Source organism: Amphichorda felina (assembly GCF_050947745.1).
Source record: "Amphichorda felina strain 45539 chromosome Unknown scaffold_2, whole genome shotgun sequence".
NCBI lineage: Eukaryota > Fungi > Ascomycota > Sordariomycetes > Hypocreales > Bionectriaceae > Amphichorda > Amphichorda felina.
This window is the reverse complement of record NW_028145048.1, coordinates 1,629,093-1,645,978: the sequence shown is the minus strand read 5'-3', so window position 1 is coordinate 1,645,978 and position 16,886 is coordinate 1,629,093. Positions and strand designations below refer to the sequence as shown.

Below are 16,886 nucleotides of genomic sequence, written 5' to 3'. Positions count from 1 at the left end.
GCCACTCGGCCTGCGCCTTGTCCTTGACATCTCACGATATTTCCCGAAGTTGCTGGCATGGCGCGTCACTTGACCCGAGGTGAGAGCCAAGCCCCATCATGAGCCCCGGATGGGGCGAGCGCACTTGTTGCCGACACGGCGACACCTGACCAGTGGACCAGTGACACCTGGGAGGGGGTTGGTTTAGTTGGGACTTGGGAGGATTCCTGACGTGGGAAATGGATTCGATGCGTCGGTGACAGGGTGTTAAACTGGCAATCGCTATCCGTAATCGTGCCTTCTAGGTTCATAATGCGTCGCCGCAAGGGGTAAGAGCAGAACCATCGCCATCGCCCACAATTTGCGCGGGCTGATTGCCACGCCGGAACCAACACATCTTAACCCAGTACAGCACAACAAGGTCGGCGGGTCTTGGATTGGCGCCTGGCTGTTTGCTGCCTGTTGGCTTCCATTGTGCTCAGGCAGATTGCGCTGATGCAGGTGGTTTGCTGGCCATCAGCAGGTTGCCTCCAGGCGAAGCTGAGGCGCAACAGGTTTGACCGTTGGCAGGGACTGACTACAGAGGTACGTACCTGGTAGTGCGTGGGTGCATAAAAGTTGTGCAGTGGCTTTTTATGGACCCGCTAGTCCTATTCCGGCAAGGTGCCGCACCGGGATCTCGCGCAACCTCTTGGAGGGAGAACGACAGAGTCGAGAGTCTGGGGATCAGCCGTGCCAGCGACAAGAACCTTTTTCCACCCATTGATTATTGTGCGCCGCCGGCCCCAAATGAGGATGAGACCACCAAGGCCACCAACCCAAACCTCCCAAAATGATTTTCTCGCCCTCTTGCAAAACAATCTCCCCCTTGCACTCCATCCTTCCCCATCTCCCGTGCACTGCATCCCATCAACACCACCAACCCGCCGCCTGTGCATCACGACCACCGCCGCTCTGCGCTGAGGACCTGCCGCTCCACGCAGCCTGGCCTGGAAAACGCCCCCCCTGATCAAGCCTCGGATCACCACATTGCCAGACCGACTCGCTAGCGGGCTGACCAGAGCCACCCGACCACCCCCAAAACTCCCGCAGCATCCGTCCACAAAGCATCCATCCACCCATCCCCAACTTGCCATCGTCAACCTCTTCGCAAACACCCCGACGTGCCCAGCATCCATCACCGACCACGCTTTCTAGCGTTGGCTAACACGTCATCTTCCTCCCTCTGCACATCATCACATGGCTCCATCCACCAAACCACAAGATGGCCGGCGTAAATCAGGTGGCAAGCCCACCATGATTATCAGCCTCATCGTCGAGCCTTCAAAACTAGGCGAAATTCTGCAGGTCGAGGATTCACCTGCTGCCCAAGACTCAGACGACGTTAAGCAGTCGCCCGAATCTCCCGCCTCCCAGCCCGCACCGCCTACCAACACCAGCGGCGAGAATGCCTCCGACTCGAACGCTGCGACACCACAAGCAGAGGGGACGCCGGCACCTGGGTCCATGGGCCCGCCTGCCGACGGCCCCAAGAAGAAGGGTGTGAAACGTTCGGCCACCACCGCGAACGGTGGTGCCGATGGTGCCCCTAAGCAGAGAGGAAAGCCCGGCCCCAAGAAGAAGCCTCGGCTGTAAGTCCATTCCATCATCAGCGTTTATGCTCTTCCTTGTGGTAGACACTAACAAGCATCGCCAGTGAGGACGGCACCATCGACCACTCGAACTCGGCCAATCGACCCGCCGGCGGCCACAAGTTGGGCCCCAAGGCCAACCAGGGCGCTATCAACGCCGGCCTACGTGCTCTCGACAGGTCAGGCAAGCCCTGCCGCAAATGGGCCCGTGGTGGCTTCAAGCTCAAGACCTTTACTGGTGTCATGTGGGAGGTCCCTCGCTGGACCGCACCTCCCAAGAAGAACCTGGAGCCCGGTACCGAGGACTCGGCCGCGCCATCAGCCGACAACAGCAGCAGCAAGGAGAACAAGGAGAACCCGCAGGGGGACATCAGCGCTGTCAACAGTAACAGTGGTGTTGATGCTGAGATGCAGAGTGCGCCTAGCGTCCACGCGTCTTCACCAGCCCCCATGGCCATCACCGCCGCATCATAGCCAGGGTGACGTTCCTTCCACGCACTCTTCTACCTACCCAGTCTTCGAACCTACTTACATTTCGGTTTGAAGGCTCATATTACCGTTGATGACCGTTCAACGTCCGATCACGTGTTCGGCTTCACAGCACACATACCTAGTCCTTGCTTGTCATGTTTGGAGTTATTTGGAGGTTTTGGTTTCCACGTGCGACGCCTGGTGTCACTGGCGTTGCTTTCGGGCGACGAGGGCGAGACATGATAGTCTCGCTGTAGGAGTTTCGGTTTAGGGTTTGCCTTTGTAGAATACGGATTTCAGGCATCACAGGGGGTTTCACTAGACAGGTTGGCAGGTTTAGCCGGGACTCTGACCCAAGCCATGGCGCTTGGTTAGCATTGAATTTATGGAATTAACATTCTTTGCCAGACTATTCATGCGTCACCATCATCACGCCCAAGTGATATGGACTCGTATTGTCGCAGCCACCGAGTGGTTATGAGCTTGAGGGGCTTCAGCCAAGGAATAGCTTAGTCAGCGCCTAGTTGTCTCTTCAAGTTGAGCACCTCGTTAAATCATGAATGTAGCTTTGAAACTTAAAAAGCCAGAGTGCTTACCTTACTTAAAGGAATCGCGAAAAAACAGTTCCTCTGAATGCGTAAGTTTTGTTGTGCTTGTCTGAAACTACTGTGGTGCTCCCCCGCTGCAAGTCTAGGCGTTTTGCCACTAGAGCAGCTCCATCCTCTCTGTGGCGGCGGGCTGTCACAAGGCCATAAGGGTGCCCAGCTTCCCAACAAGAAGCTGATCTGAGTTGTAACTGACAAGTTCCAGAGTCCGCTCTGTTGGAAATATCACTGTTCTCTCTAAGAGAACACCTGTCGTGAACAAACCGTACTACGCATTAGAGATGGTCGGGTTGCCTACCCACGTGATCGCAGAGAGATAGTACGTCACAACCAGCATCACCACTAGCATCCTCTAGCTGCCCGGCACAGACCAGGTAAGTTCCGGATCGTCAACTCCCAGCTCGGGATAGCGTTTCCATTTCAGCAGCACTTACATGAGTGTCCAGGTACCATATAGGGGTCTATTATTCCTTGTCTTCGACCCCGAGAAGCTCTCTTCTCCCTCCGAACGACCCTCCCTCGACGACTATCTCGTACCCAATATCGACACCCTCGCGATCTGCCCTCGTTCTCGCCGCCGGGCCCGGATGCGAAGTCTTCCTGCTTGCCACTCGCATTCCGACATTCAGCTTTGCTGGAGGGTCCGTCTGACAGAGCACACACGACGCCATGGCGACGCCAAACCCTCTTGACCGGCCAGACGCCCAACGGAGGTGGCGCCAGCGCTCCTCCTTTGCTGTGAAGGGTCTTGATACGCTTCTCTGCCATGACACTTCTGACGAGGAGAACAAATTCTTTGTCCCATCCTACCTAAACCGCTCCATCTACATGCAGCGCCTAGAGGACGAGCACAAGGCCAAGCTGCGAGCGAAGCAGCCGAAGCGGGCCGCCGCCAACAGCATCAACAACAGTACCCCCGACATCACCCCGGGGCCCCTGCCCCCCGGGTCGCACCGCGGCCTGTCTCACACAATCGTTGAGCGTTCACCAAGCCACGAAGACCACGACGACCTGACCCCGCTTCCTTCCGGGTGGAACAAGGACGACATGTGGACTGGTATCGAGATGGATCCTGGAAACATCGTCAAGTACACAGTACCTAAGAATCACCTCGAGCGCGACTACGAGGCATCTGCCGTACGGGCAAACCACTACATCCCCCCTCAGTGCGGAATATACTACTACGAGGTGACGATTCTAGATAGTAGGAAAGACGAGTGAGTGGCGTCAAATGGCTAGCTCAAGGATCCGAGAGAACTAACGAGATACCAGCACGACGATAGCCGTGGGTTTCTCCACTAAGACGGCGACGCTATCACGGCCCATAGGCTGGGAGCCAGAATCATGGGGGTACCACGGCGATGATGGCCGGTGCTTCACGGCTCACAATGTTGGGAAGCATTATGGCCCCCAATTTAACAAGGGCGACGTTGTTGGTTGCGGCATCAACTTCAAGGACAACACCGCCTTCTTCACCCGGAACGGGCTTCATCTCGGTAAGACTGACGTGCATAGGGAGGCTCCTAAGGCTGCTAGCTAACGGGTTATGTAGGAACTGCGTTCCACCAGGTGGACCGCGACAGGCTGTTCCCAGCCATCAGCCTCAGGCGTGCGGGCGAGAGGATCAAGGCGAATTTTGGTCAGGAGCCATTCGTCTTTGACATTGACCGGCTAGCTAAGGTGAGACTGTCGACACCCCAGGTTCGTTGGGATGGGGGGCTTACTGTGACATAGGAGCATCGAGCCAAGATTCTACACGATATCTCTATTACCAACACCTCACAACTCGATCCCGGGATGACCGAAACAGAACTAATCCAGGCCCTGGTGTTGCAATTTCTCCAACATGATGGATACGTGGATACGGCGCGAGCCTTTGCCGGAGAGATGAGGGCCCAGAAAGAGACACTTAATCAGGATCCGGAAGAGATTGGCGGCATCAGCATTAAAGATGACGAGGACGCCAATAACCGACAACGTGAGTCATTTACTGCACACTCTCCGTGCATGACCTAACGACTTTCTAGGTATCCGAAGTGCAGTGTTGGAAGGAGACATCGACAAGGCTCTGAAGTATACCCAGGCATTTTACCCGAAGATGCTGCCAACTCATGACCGTGTACACTTTAAGTTGCGATGTCGCAAGTTTATCGAGATGGTGCGAAGGGCAGCCGAGCTGAGCATGGCGAGTGAGCCGACGGCCAAGAGTAACGGACTTGCCGCGGATTCCAACTCACAAAAGATGGACCTTGATCAGAATGGCGCTGAGATGGATAATGGTGAGAATCATGCTGAGCTGGTGGAGCTGGAACAGGACTTGCTGCTCTACGGGCAAACGCTACAAGCCGACTATGCCAAGGACCCTCGCGGGGAGTTTACCAGCGGACTCCAGGAGATCTGGGCGCTGATGGCGTACAAAAACCCACTCAAGGAACCTCAAGTAAAGCACTTGCTGGACCAGCAAGGCCGGGCAGTGGTCGCGGAGGAACTTAACTCGGCCATTCTGTGTAAGTCGAACATGTCCGTTTCGTTGAGAGTTTGTACTGACAAGGTAAAAAGCGTCGTTGGGCAAATCATCGCGTGCCGCCTTGGAGAAAGTGTACGCACAGACGTCGGTTCTCTTGGATGAGCTCCGGCGTGATGGCGGCGAGGGAGCCTTTATCTCGGTCGACGACTACATAGATGAGATCCCGAACCACGACGCCGCCTAGGAGGCCCAGCTGTCTCGTTACGATCGCATTCCCAAATTGCTCGGATTTAACGGCATAACCGGCGTTTGGCGCTAAGGTTCACAACTAGTTACCATCAGCCCATGTCTGTCTTGGGCTTTCCCACAGCACCATAGGATGAATCAAGCTTCTTGGGGCTTGTGAGCGCGTCGCCTGTCGTGCCTCGTCTCTGTATACAACGGTCTTCTCTTCTCTTGTGGTTGACCTAAGCAATTCTACAGACGTTTCACCTTCTGGGTTAGAACAGTCTCATTTGCAGGGAGGGGGAGAGCATGGGAGGCCGAGAATGTATCCTCAGTCACGGAATTGAGCTCTTGGTGTTGGCGGATTGGCCGTGTTTGCAGTTTATTAATAATGATGCTTCTCAGGGATCAATACACAAGCTCCAATCTGCCAGTGACGGACAGTATCAGTCTGGTGCCGTGTGCGTCGCAAGTATCTTTGAAGTCTAAACCCGCGTTGCTGTGCGGATGATCCATATTTCAAGGCCCAAGATAATACAAGTTTGTTATACATCGACTCCAGGACAAGAGCTTTGGGTCCCATCCGAGTCCCGTCGGGAATTAATTATATAGTACAGCCGGGGAGGGTAGGCCCCCGGGATCACACACAGCTCAGCCAGCCTTGCCGTTCCAGCACCGCTGGTACAGCCTCTCCCTATGCGCAACCAGGTTGTCGAATCGCAGCAGGCGCCTCCCCAGCCCGTCGTCCCCCCACCCGAGCTCGCCGTCCAGCAGCAGCCACGTGTACGCAAAGACCTCGGCGTCGAAGGGGGAGGGCCCAGGCGCGCCGAGGAACCACTCGTCAGCGCCGAGGAGCGTGGAGAGGGCCTCGAGGGCGGACGTCGCGTCGGCGAGGAGCTGCTCGGGCAGGATCAGGGAGGCGCGCGTGGTCTTGAGGATCTCGGCCGAGGCGGCGGCGTGGAGGGTCTGGTGGAGCGGGTAGGAGAGCAGCGGGGAGGAGGGGAGGTAGAGGCGGCGGAGGAGGGCCTCGTTTTGGGGGTTTAGGTAGAGCGCGTGGAGCTGGCGGCCGGTCAGTCAGTGGTTGTGGTTTCCTCATGAGAGGTGGATGGGGAAGACTCACCCATGCGGGACGGAGGGACTGTGTGAGGAGGGACTCATAAGCTTCAACGCGGTGCGACGACACGTCGGGGAGGTCTTGCGAGGCATGCTGCTGGGCATAGTGGAGGATCTTGTCGCCCGTCAGAGGGCAGGCGGTCGGGCCCGGGGGCAGGAGGAAGGGCAGGGCGCCGGAGGGAGAGGCGTGGTTGTTGGAGGGGACGAGGTCGACGTCTACGCCGGCAATACGCAGGATGGTCTGCCACTTGAGGCACGAGGGGTTGAAGCTGGGGCGATGGGCGGTGGCGTCTTCGTCGTCTTCGCCGTCTTCAGCGAAGATGTAGAGGGCGGGACGGGGACGGAGGGGGTCCGGGGCGCGGTAGGGAAGGGGCTCCGGGCCGTAGACGTGGAGGGGGAAGAGCTTGAAGAGAGCCCGGACGGGAGCTGGAACGGCGAACCAGCGGCGCGAGTCGTCGGCCATGATGGTGCTGGTGTTGTTGGTGCTGGTGCTGCTGGTCTCAGTGACGGTGCTACCTGTCGCATCTGGACGGGTTCGTGGCCGGAGGCTGTGGCGCCGTGATTCCGAGGCGCGTGGACGGTGGACGGTGGCGGCGCGCGGACAAACAGGCAATGAGAATTTGTGGGAACTTTGGGTCGGCGTCGGTGTTGGGCGGGGACAGACGCCCCGAAGGGCCGGCAGAATCACGGGCGAAGAGCCAAAGGCCAAAAAGTTCAGCTGTCCTAACAGTGTCCACAGTGGGGAGGAGCCCTGTGGACGGCTGGAGGCTAGTGGACGCGCCAAGCCGGCAATGGCTGGCTGTTTTGGCGGTTATAACCTATCAGCTTATCATTTATCAAGCCATCTAACCGTACGAGTAGAATCTTTTCTTGGGTGCACACTGTACGCACTCATCAAGGTGCGGATGGCTTGCTGGTTTCTCCCGACGGATATTCATGCACCCGTGCGGAAACCAACATTGCCTCTCCGGCTGCCCTCGAGTCGATGCTCAAGATCAACGCACAACATTCAGGGTCCTGGGGCAGTCCTGGAAGGCGGCCAATAGCCATCCGAGCCGTCGGTCACTGTCAGTATCCAGATGCAGTCCCCGGCTTGCCCGGTCTGGTGCCGTGAGGGCTTCGTGATTTCTTCACTCTATTCTTGCTATTGAGATCCTCTGCCGCCTGCACGTGCCCGCTGAGCGGGCCTGCGGTCCCGAATTGTCCCGTGGCAAGATGCCACGCTATGTACTCCGTATGAGTATCCGTACATGGCACCATCATGTCATTACGGAGCAGGACAAGCAGCACTTGCATGCTTGCCATGCCATTGGCATGACGGAGACTTCGGACGAGGACCCCGGAGGACCCCCACCGGATGAATTGGGCGGCGTCGTCTTACGGGCAGACGGTTATGCTTTGCAGTTGCCGTTGCAGATGGCGTTGCCGTTACATTAAGTACAAGTAGTACCGGAAAGTGGGTGGTATTCGAAATGTTCTCGAATCTCTCGGGAGCTGCAATGGTGATTACTGCTGGCATTCCCTGGCAACCAGGACATTATGGTTCGAGTATGAGAATGTGAAACATGGAGCATGATGGAGACACCAGGGCACAAAAAAAAAGGCCGCGAGCTTTGTGCTGCGTTTGTGCTAGTGGGCTACGCTGCTGTGTGGTGACGATGTTGGCGCTATGTGGTGGAGCTTTGACGGAGACGGGCAACGCCAGGCTTGGCCGCTTCCAGCAGAGACGAGCACAGAGACTAGAGCAGCGTGTTTGGCGATATCTCGGGCTTTCTTTCTGGCCCCAGGCACTCCGTAGCCAGTCCGGATTACGGAGGTACCAGGGGCAAGAGCGCTGCTAGATACTGGCAGGAGGTACCCAGGTAACAACTGGAATTCCAGGTTGGGTCTCTCGGGTCCAAGTCGTCCTTCCGGCTTCCATTTTCCTCCTTCACTCGGCCATTCTAATATCACCTTCTTATCTCTGAGCCCGATCTTGAGAGTCGAGACCCTTCAGCCATCAACCTGGAACTGCCGCCTCGGCCCCTGCCTCACGCTTAAGACACCTGCGATCCCCTCCACACTCACCACCTACCACTTACCACTTACCAGCACCACCACTCGCTGCTTGCCAAGAGCAGCCATTCAGCCAGGAGCCCACGACGACACCCATTCGCGCCCATTCGAACCTACGGCCCAGCGTGCCAGTGTCACCCACCCCCACGGCTGCGCATAACCCAAGAATAGACGGTCGGACGAGTTCAACGGGCTCCTCTTGGACGAGATCACGGCACCTGAAGCCTCCTCAACGGCGTAGCCATCCATCTGCCCATCCTTTGACGTATACTGCAACCGTGGGATCGTCATTCTTGGCCGTTAGCCTTGATTCAGGACCCCAAAGGATCGACACATTGCGTCCCGAGCGGCACAGGCAACAAGGTTCACCTGCCCACTTACCGGAAGACAGCCTAAACCAGTGAACCTATCCATACCTAGTAGTAGTAGCTGAAGCTACGAGCAACCAAGGTTTCGCGACCCCAATCACTCCATACCTTTCCTTTCTTTTCCCGGGACCCGGCCACACCGGTCAACTCAGACTTGTCTCGTCTCCCCCGCGTCTCGTGGGAAGTGGATGCATACTTAATAAAAAGGTCGCCTGCCTCGACCCAACCATCGCCGCCTAGCCTCCGCCTCGGCTTTCCCTCCCATACATCTTGCCTCTTCTCTCGCTTCCGTGGGGGATCGATCGAAACCCCCTCCTCCCTACGTTCCCCCCCCCGCCTCCGTCTTTATATCCCCAGCTCCCCTGGTTTGTGTTGGTTGATTACTCCTCGCTCCCTCACGTCTCCATTCCTTCTTTTCGTACCGAGGATCCACCTGGTACCGGACGGTCGTTACCGACGTATCGTCATTGCACTTGGAGACCCCGAAAGCCTTTTACGAAAAGACACGCACGGCACAATGAACGCCCCCATCACATCGCCCACCAACACGAGGGGCAGCTCCAGCTCCTCGACATCGACGTCGAGTTTCACGACGCAGCAGCAGTCTCCTCCCAACGCCGCCGGCGGCCCCTCTGCCCCGGCCCCCGTCCAGGTCAAGACCCCCTCCACCGACCCCTTCCTCAAGGACTTCACCCTCATCGCCGAGGCTGCCAAGCGCGCCCAGGTCGCAGTCATGGTCCGCGACTTTGAGGAATGCGGCATCTCCTAGACGGGCACCCGCGACTTTCTATTGGCCCCCCTTCGATGGATGGAGGGGGGGATGGTGATTATGGTGACGGGGAGAGCAGTGGGTGGTTTCTTCCTTGGCGTGCAAGGTCGCCCGTCGCCTATATTTCCGCGACGTGAGCTATTGGCGGATACCTACCTACCTTCCTGCCCGTCGTGTCACGGGGGATGCGCCGAGGCTGCTATCGCCTAGGTGCTGGCACTTTCTACACTTTTGAGGCGCTTTGGATCGGCGAAAAGGTTTACATCGGTGATGGGATTTTACGGCCCTTTCACTTCCGCCGTTTTGCGATATGGGATGCGATTGCATTTTACTTGTCCATGGGTTGACGTGATTGTCTTTTTTTTTATAGGGAGAGTGTTGGAAGTATACCCAGAGTTTGGGCAGATTTAGACGACGGGAGTTGGGATCCAATAATGGTAACCATTGGTATACAAGACTTTGAATGCTTGCTCTGGTGCTGTATTGTGGGAAGTGCATGGTACTATAATACATACGCTGGACTGAGCGCCCTCACAGCTTGGACACCAAGGACATACCTCCGTCCAGCCGGATAGTTGCGCCATTGCAATAAGCCCTATCAACGTGGTCAGCGTCTCATACCTAAAGGCTTGCCAGTATAAGCAACGACTTACCCAGCCTTGCTCGCCAGGAACAGGGCCGCACCCGCCACGTCTGCGGGCTCGCCGATGCGGCCCAGGGGGTTCTCGCCCCGGATGAAGTCGCCCATGGTGTCGAGGGTGGCGCGCATCATCTTGGTCTCGAAGGGCCCGCAGGCCAGGACGTTGCTGGTGATGTGGCGCGGGCCCAGGTCGCGGGCCAGGTGGCGCGACAGGTGGTGCAGGCCGGCCTTGCTGGCCGAGTAGGCGAAGCTGCTGAGGGCGGGGACGCGGACGCCGTCGATGCTGCCGATGTGGACGACGCGCGAGGGGTCGGCCGGCGTGGCGGCCTTCTCGAGCAGGGGCAGGCAGAGCTGCGTGAGCGTGAAGACGCGCTGGAGGTTCAGTGTGAGCACCTTGGACCACGCCGAGTCGGGGTACGTGTCGATGTCGGCGCCCCAGGTGGCCCCCGCGTTGTTGACGAGGACGTGCAGCCCGCGGTCGGCCTCGAGCTCGGTGATGCGGGCGACGAGCGCCTGGCAGGCATCATAGTGCTGGAGATCGGCGGGGATGGCGACGGGCGGGGAGGCACCGGCGGAGCGAGCTAGGGGCGTAAGGTCGGCGGCGGCCTTGGTGAGGGCATCAGCATCGCGGCCGGTCAGGTAGACCTTGGCGCCGTTGGCAATGAAGCCCTCGGCGATCATGCGGCCGATGCCCTTGGCACCTAGAGGGGCGGTTGGTGTCAGCTACCTCATGGTGTTGGGGTTACCGGGGTGTTGGGGGTGGGACTTACCGCCGGTGACAAGGACGACCTTGTCCTTGACATTGAACAGGCTCTGTGCGTCCATGATGAAAGCCTGCAGTTGTGTTATGCCTGGGACGGAGTTGAGGTCTGACCTGGGGACCCTTCCTACGTCGTACCCCGTAAGGAGCCTCGGCTCATCGTCCCCAGCCCGATCGTATCGATAAGCGATATGGAGCTGGGGTTGCGGGTACTACGGGCCTTGGCCATCTTGGCTGCCGTCGCACAAGGTCATTGCTGCTGAAATTACATACGAAAAGCACCTTGCGCTGCCTGACTTAGGTATATCGGCCCATCTTTATCATGGTGCGATTCCTCCGAATGCAATTGCATACTGGGCAGGCACCAGGCAGGCACCGGCAGGCACAACCCAAGGCCTAAAGACCCCGCTACCCAATACCTACCTACCTATCCATAGACCATCACTGCCACACTGCCCACTGGTACGAGTGCACAGCAAGTTAGCCCACACTCAACCGCATCGCTCCGCATCCGGATCCCCATGGATCCATCAGATCGCCGAACTCCGGCTGCTCTAGCCGTGACGTCGTTGGCCAGCACATGGCGAACTATTTTGCCCATTTTAATCCCTACTCCTTCACCTGCCTATCATGACCCAAAATCCATAACACTGCCGCCAAACAGCTCGTCCTCATCCCACCATGCCTGAGCTCTCGCCCCTCCAAAAGGCCTTTGCCGGCCTCGACCCCTCCTCGGCCCCATCCTCCCACACCCGAGTCTGGGACTCGCTCTACCGCGACTCCTTCCACCCCTGGGACCGCCAGGCGCCCTCCCTCGCCCTCGCCGACCTGCTCCTCCAGCGTACCGACCTCGTGCCTCCCGCCCAGGACTTCGATCCCCGCGGCTCCCCGCTGCGCTCCGAGACGGGCGCTGTCCTGCGCCGCACAGCTCTCGTCCCCGGCTGTGGCCTGGGCCACGATGCGCTTCTGCTGGCATCCTTTGGCTACGATGTCTGGGCCCTGGACTCCTCGCCCATGGGGATAGACCTGGCCAAGGAGAATGAGAAGGCCGCGGAGCAGAAGGGCCTCTACAAAGCCCAGGACGGGTTCGACAAGGGCAGGGTACATTGGGTCGTCGCTGACTTCTTCGCCGACGATTGGGCCCAAGGTGCTGGGACAGACGGGAGCGGGCAGTTTGACCTCATCTTTGACTACACCGTGCGTCTATCCTATGTCTATAAGCTCCCGCTGATGAATCCGAAGCTAACTCCCTCTCTCTCTCTCTTACATGCAGTTTCTCTGCGCGCTCCCCGTGGATATGCGCCCCCAATGGGCTCAACGCATAGCCTCCCTCATCGGGTCCCGGAGCCGCCTAGTCTGCCTCGAGTTCCCGTCGGGGAAACCACTCTCGGAGCCCGGCCCGCCCTGGGGCGTCAACCCGGAGGTCTACGAGGCCCTCCTGGCCGCCCCGGGCGACCCCATCCAATACGACCCCAGCGGCGACGGCTCCGTCGTCAGCATCCCCAGCGCCAAGCCCCGCGACGACGCCATCCACCGCCTGAGTCTCATCAAGCCGCTCAGGACGCACCCCGCGGGCACGGCGGAGAACGGCACGGTGCGCGACTTCATCTCCGTGTGGAGCCGGTAGCCCACGCTAGTCTATAGATGTGTCTGTGTGTATATAGAAAAAAAAAGGGGGGAGAAACAAAAAGGCGTAAATGTGTTCAAAGAAGAACCCCCAAGTTCTCATGCTTGCTTTGTTCGTGACGGTGCCCTCGAGTGCCTCACTTCGCCTTGCGCAGCGAGTTGTAGTGCTCCCCCAGCCCGTAGCCGTGCCGGTAGTACGCCAGCCATAGCGTCTTGCCCGACGCCTTGCCCTCCTCCTCGCCGATGCGCTCCATCCGGCCGTCCTGCACCACGCGAATCTCGACCTGGTACCGCCTCGCCAGCGCCATCAGCTCCAGCTGCCCGCCCCACTCGGCCGTGTCGCGCACCGCCGCCGCGTACGTCCCCAGGTCGTCCTCGAGGAAGGGCGCAAAGTCGTCGGCGTGCTCGAGCATGTACTCGGCCGCCGCGCGCCGCACCGTCTTGTACGGCAGCTCGCCCGGCCGCGCGTCTTCCTTGAGGGCCGCGACGCCGTTCTGCCCCAGCTGGTCCGCCACGGCCGAGAACAGGCAGTGGCCGTCCGGCTCAATGTCCTTCTCGGCCAGGTCGTACGTCGCGAACATCTTCTTCATGTACTCGCTCTCACGCGCGCGGTGATCCGTCATGGTAGACGCCTCCTCCTCCGCGCGCTGCGCTGCAGCCTCCTGCTCTGCTGCGCGGCGGGCGAGGCGTTCCTTTTGCCGGTTGCGCTTCTTGCCTGGTCCTCCCCCACCACCGGTGGCGGCTGGTTCTTCCCCGTTCGTCGTCGCCGTGGCTGCCGTGGCCGGCTCGTCTGTCGGTAAGGGACTTATGTGCAGCTTCTCGGCCGCCCTCTGCAGCTTGTCCTCTACCTTGTTCTCCAGTCTATCCAGGACACCAGCGCCCTCGCTATCGTCGGCGCCATCCGCCGGCGGGGCGCTCAGCGCCGCAACCTCAGCAGCCTGCCTGTCGCGGACCTGACGCTCCATGTCGGCGCACTCGTCGTTGATGCCCTTGCGCGTCTTCTTGGTCGCATTCTTCTTCTTGCTGGTGATGCGGCCCTGCAGGTCCTTGAGCTCCCGGCGGTGGCGCGCCTGGATCTGCTCGAGCGTCTCGGGCTCCATCCTGGAAACGGGCAGGACAGGGTCCTTGGGTGTTTCTAGACAACAGGGGACGGGAAGCGGTTTGTGCCTCGTTGGGGGCCGTCGAGAGGAATGGGCGAGGTGAGCGTTGATGTGTGGGGTTGACGAAGGTTCGTGGAAAAAGTTGGGAGTGGACTTGGAGGGGCACGCCATGACGTTGGGTACCTGGTTCGACGTCAAGGGCCCCCCACCTACTACTAGTACTTAGTATACTCCGTACAGTGTACTACCACGACCACGTTAATGGCACCAACTTGGGCTGGCAAAGTCTCAGCACCATCATTGAAATACCATACTCTCAGCTCCACTCCAGGCTTTCGGGGACGATATAATTGAAATCCCGTCACTGGCGGCAACTGTGTCACCAACATCATAACCCTATGCCCATGACCCCCCTTCGACAAGCAATGTACTCTTAACTTATCTCTTCCTCCTCGAGAAGCCTCCACGACATCTTCGCACAATCCATCCTCCCTACATTAGACCATATATCTCCTTCGTTATTATTCCACATTATGCGGCCGTTTACCACACACTGTGCTTTCTGAACAGCTATGAAACGCAGCCCTGATGCCTTGAAGGCACGGAAACATTGGCGAGGCGGTTCTTAATATGACGACCTTGGCCTGTTCTGTGTGACCATATGTCTAAGGCTCTGTGTACGAGTAGGGATACCAACTACCTAAAGTAAGCGAGCAGCAACAAAACCTCTTATAAATTGTTCTTATGGTGGCTCACTTTAGGACTCTCACTGTACTGCTTGAGTGTCATTTCCCTTCTCCTGCTTGACCTTGGTCTTGTTGATCACGTTTTGATACATGTCTTCAACCTCCGCAGAGCTCGCTCCCATGGAGTATATCAGTTCCGGAGGAAACGTTGGGCGGGGATTGGCGGCTGGGTCCGCACCATTCTCCAAGAGCCACTGGACAAGGGCCCAGTCCATGCATTCTTTAGCATGAGACAAAGCCGTCGCTTCGAACGCTAGGGTAGGGACCTGGCAGTATCGTCCGACGAGGCGATATCTGTGATCATGGATCAGTTTCCTCAGCTGCGTTGAGAGCCCTGTTGCACTACACAATAGTGCCGACTGGCGGGAGGGTTGAAAAGGGGGATGGGAAAATAGGGTTTTTTGGGGGGGGAGAAAAGGGGGTTTCACTACGATACATACACATTGGCTATCCTATTGATATCCTCGCCGTGGCTAATCAAATGCCCCGCCATAGTAAGACGTGTTGACAAGGTGGGATACTGCAGTTCCGGCGTTTCATGCCAGAGCTCCCTCGTGTACGCGTCGTCCATGATTCTGATCTTTGAGCTATCAGGCCGACGTCGTACAAGGCTGTGCAGCGGAATCCCGTAGGCAGGTCTCGCGCCTCGCGACAGCAGTAGTGTCACGGCTTCCGCGGTGCCCAAGTTGACTGCCATCTCGAGGATGTGACCGCTCATCCTCTGAACCGGCTGATCAGCTAGGTCAAAGTAGATGTCAGCGACTACATCTCTGGCGATGGTTGGATCCGCTCCGGCATCCAGGAGAAGGCGCAGAATATCCAGATCAAGGATACAGCGTGGGTAGTGCAGCGCCACCTCTTGACGAGGAAGGTAGATGGGAGGCCGCTTTCCCTTCTGCAGTGGCCCAAGGAGCTGGTTCGGGTGCCATCCGAACTCAAGGAAGGTTTTCAGCAGATCAATAAGCCTCGGGTGGCCGCTGGTGAATATGCTCTGTGACACCGAACGCGACTCTCCGGCACCGAACTTTTCGGCCAGGTCATCTTCTGGATGAGCCGTGCTCCTGCGGAAGCACCGGTGATGAAGTCGTGTGTCTGGCTGCTGCAACAAGAATCGCACGACGTCTAGTCGGAAGTTCTGGCAAGCCTCCTCTAGGGCATAGGCGAGGTCGGCGGCTGGGGGCTGAAACTCCTGGACGAACGCACGGACGTGATCCAAGTTGCCCCCTGAACAAGCAACGTAGAAGGCGCTGGCGGCATCGTCTGCGTGGCAGACAGGGGTGTCGTGGACCATGTACGGCGGACTCGGCAGTCGAGGAGGCAGGGGTGGGAGGTGACGATATTCGGTTTCCAGCTCCCGGAGCCTAGAGCATCTTGCCGCGGTTTTTGCTGCTTCTTGGCGGTCTGCCGTTTCCCGTCTCTGCTGCTCGTAAGCTTGGGAATGGGGCTGCCCGAAGATTTGGGACGGCATGGCCCGCTGGTGTGACATGGCGGCGGGTCCTGAATCCGACGAGGGGAGGAATGGCCACACAACGAGCGAGAGGCGAGAGATGAGAGCACCGTGGTTGGAACACTGCAGGTGATTAAGGTTCCAGAGGCGATGGTGGACGTGGTGCGGACAGCGTAGATGACTGGTAGACGGGCACTATCCGTACCCAGTAGGCGAAAAGGTTGAACAGTCGTCACCTTAGTACTCTAAGTTGATTATCCGTACTCCGTACGGATACAGACATACGTATTAGTTGCAGGCTGCGTTGTGGACCACACAGCCTTGTTGCCTAGCTTACGGGTAACTACGGATAGTGCTCGCAGTAATACCTTGGCGCGTTTTCTCCCCACAAGAGCTTACCCACCGAGGTTGGTACACTATAGTGCTGGACGCTCGATGTTGCACATTGCGCCTATTTTTAGTCCCACTTCACTCCCCGCCGCCGACTGCCGCCCTGCGTTTGACCGAGACTCGGCACGTACTGCGGTATCCGTACTGCATGCATCCTGTTACTACCTAATGGTACACTCGAAACCCGTTTGATTCAATTGCTACCCGTACGATTTCGGATCCAACATCGCAGACTAACTACTCGTAGACCGTATACTTGGCCTGGTTGGCTTCTCTTAGTATTATGCTGACGGCAATTTCCTGTTATTGATCAACAAGTACGTCGTAGGTACTCCAGCTCAGCTCTGCCAAGAAGTCACGACAGTTGAATCAAGCAGGGGTTCGAGTGCACATAGTACATACATAGTAGTAGCACCCAAATAGCCGACCTCATCCTTCGAGGCATCATCTCCCATTGTGGTGAATATGTATATACACTTTGAGTTAGCGCGGCT

General features: G+C 58.0%; 8 protein-coding genes across 8 annotated transcripts; 4 read left to right on the top strand and 4 right to left on the bottom strand.

The window, feature by feature from the left end:
* Positions 1-1,218: 1,218 nt before the first annotated feature.
* Positions 1,219-2,084, top strand: ACO1O0_002059 (INO80 complex, subunit Ies4; the record flags this gene model as incomplete). The annotated part of the gene is made up of 2 exons (XM_083191536.1): positions 1,219-1,610; positions 1,676-2,084. The coding sequence occupies 2 exons, from the start codon at positions 1,219-1,221 to the stop codon at positions 2,082-2,084; spliced, it is 801 nt and encodes a 266-aa protein (XP_083052750.1).
* A 1,271-nt stretch (positions 2,085-3,355) lies between these two features.
* On the top strand, positions 3,356-5,397 carry ACO1O0_002058 (uncharacterized protein; the record flags this gene model as incomplete). Its single annotated transcript, XM_083191535.1, has 6 exons — positions 3,356-3,903; positions 3,959-4,182; positions 4,239-4,366; positions 4,421-4,664; positions 4,714-5,193; positions 5,246-5,397. The coding sequence occupies 6 exons, from the start codon at positions 3,356-3,358 to the stop codon at positions 5,395-5,397; spliced, it is 1,776 nt and encodes a 591-aa protein (XP_083052749.1).
* Positions 5,398-6,029: 632 nt separating this feature from the next.
* ACO1O0_002057 (uncharacterized protein) lies at positions 6,030-6,954 on the bottom strand (the record flags this gene model as incomplete). Its single annotated transcript, XM_083191534.1, has 2 exons — positions 6,030-6,437; positions 6,499-6,954. 2 exons carry the CDS (start codon positions 6,952-6,954, stop codon positions 6,030-6,032), a joined length of 864 nt encoding a protein of 287 aa, XP_083052748.1.
* A 2,477-nt stretch (positions 6,955-9,431) lies between these two features.
* Positions 9,432-9,683, top strand: ACO1O0_002056 (uncharacterized protein; the record flags this gene model as incomplete). Its single annotated transcript, XM_083191533.1, has 1 exon — positions 9,432-9,683. One exon carries the CDS (start codon positions 9,432-9,434, stop codon positions 9,681-9,683), a length of 252 nt encoding a protein of 83 aa, XP_083052747.1.
* Positions 9,684-10,332: 649 nt separating this feature from the next.
* ACO1O0_002055 (uncharacterized protein) lies at positions 10,333-11,148 on the bottom strand (the record flags this gene model as incomplete). The annotated part of the gene is made up of 2 exons (XM_083191532.1): positions 10,333-11,024; positions 11,094-11,148. 2 exons carry the CDS (start codon positions 11,146-11,148, stop codon positions 10,333-10,335), a joined length of 747 nt encoding a protein of 248 aa, XP_083052746.1.
* Positions 11,149-11,764: 616 nt separating this feature from the next.
* On the top strand, positions 11,765-12,710 carry ACO1O0_002054 (S-adenosyl-L-methionine-dependent methyltransferase; the record flags this gene model as incomplete). The annotated part of the gene is made up of 2 exons (XM_083191531.1): positions 11,765-12,280; positions 12,357-12,710. 2 exons carry the CDS (start codon positions 11,765-11,767, stop codon positions 12,708-12,710), a joined length of 870 nt encoding a protein of 289 aa, XP_083052745.1.
* A 136-nt stretch (positions 12,711-12,846) lies between these two features.
* OTU2 (deubiquitinase OTU2) lies at positions 12,847-13,809 on the bottom strand (the record flags this gene model as incomplete). Its single annotated transcript, XM_083191530.1, has 1 exon — positions 12,847-13,809. The coding sequence occupies one exon, from the start codon at positions 13,807-13,809 to the stop codon at positions 12,847-12,849; it is 963 nt and encodes a 320-aa protein (XP_083052744.1).
* Positions 13,810-14,575: 766 nt separating this feature from the next.
* On the bottom strand, positions 14,576-15,846 carry ACO1O0_002052 (uncharacterized protein; the record flags this gene model as incomplete). Its single annotated transcript, XM_083191529.1, has 2 exons — positions 14,576-14,849; positions 14,996-15,846. The coding sequence occupies 2 exons, from the start codon at positions 15,844-15,846 to the stop codon at positions 14,576-14,578; spliced, it is 1,125 nt and encodes a 374-aa protein (XP_083052743.1).
* Between the last annotated feature and the right edge of the window lie 1,040 nt (positions 15,847-16,886).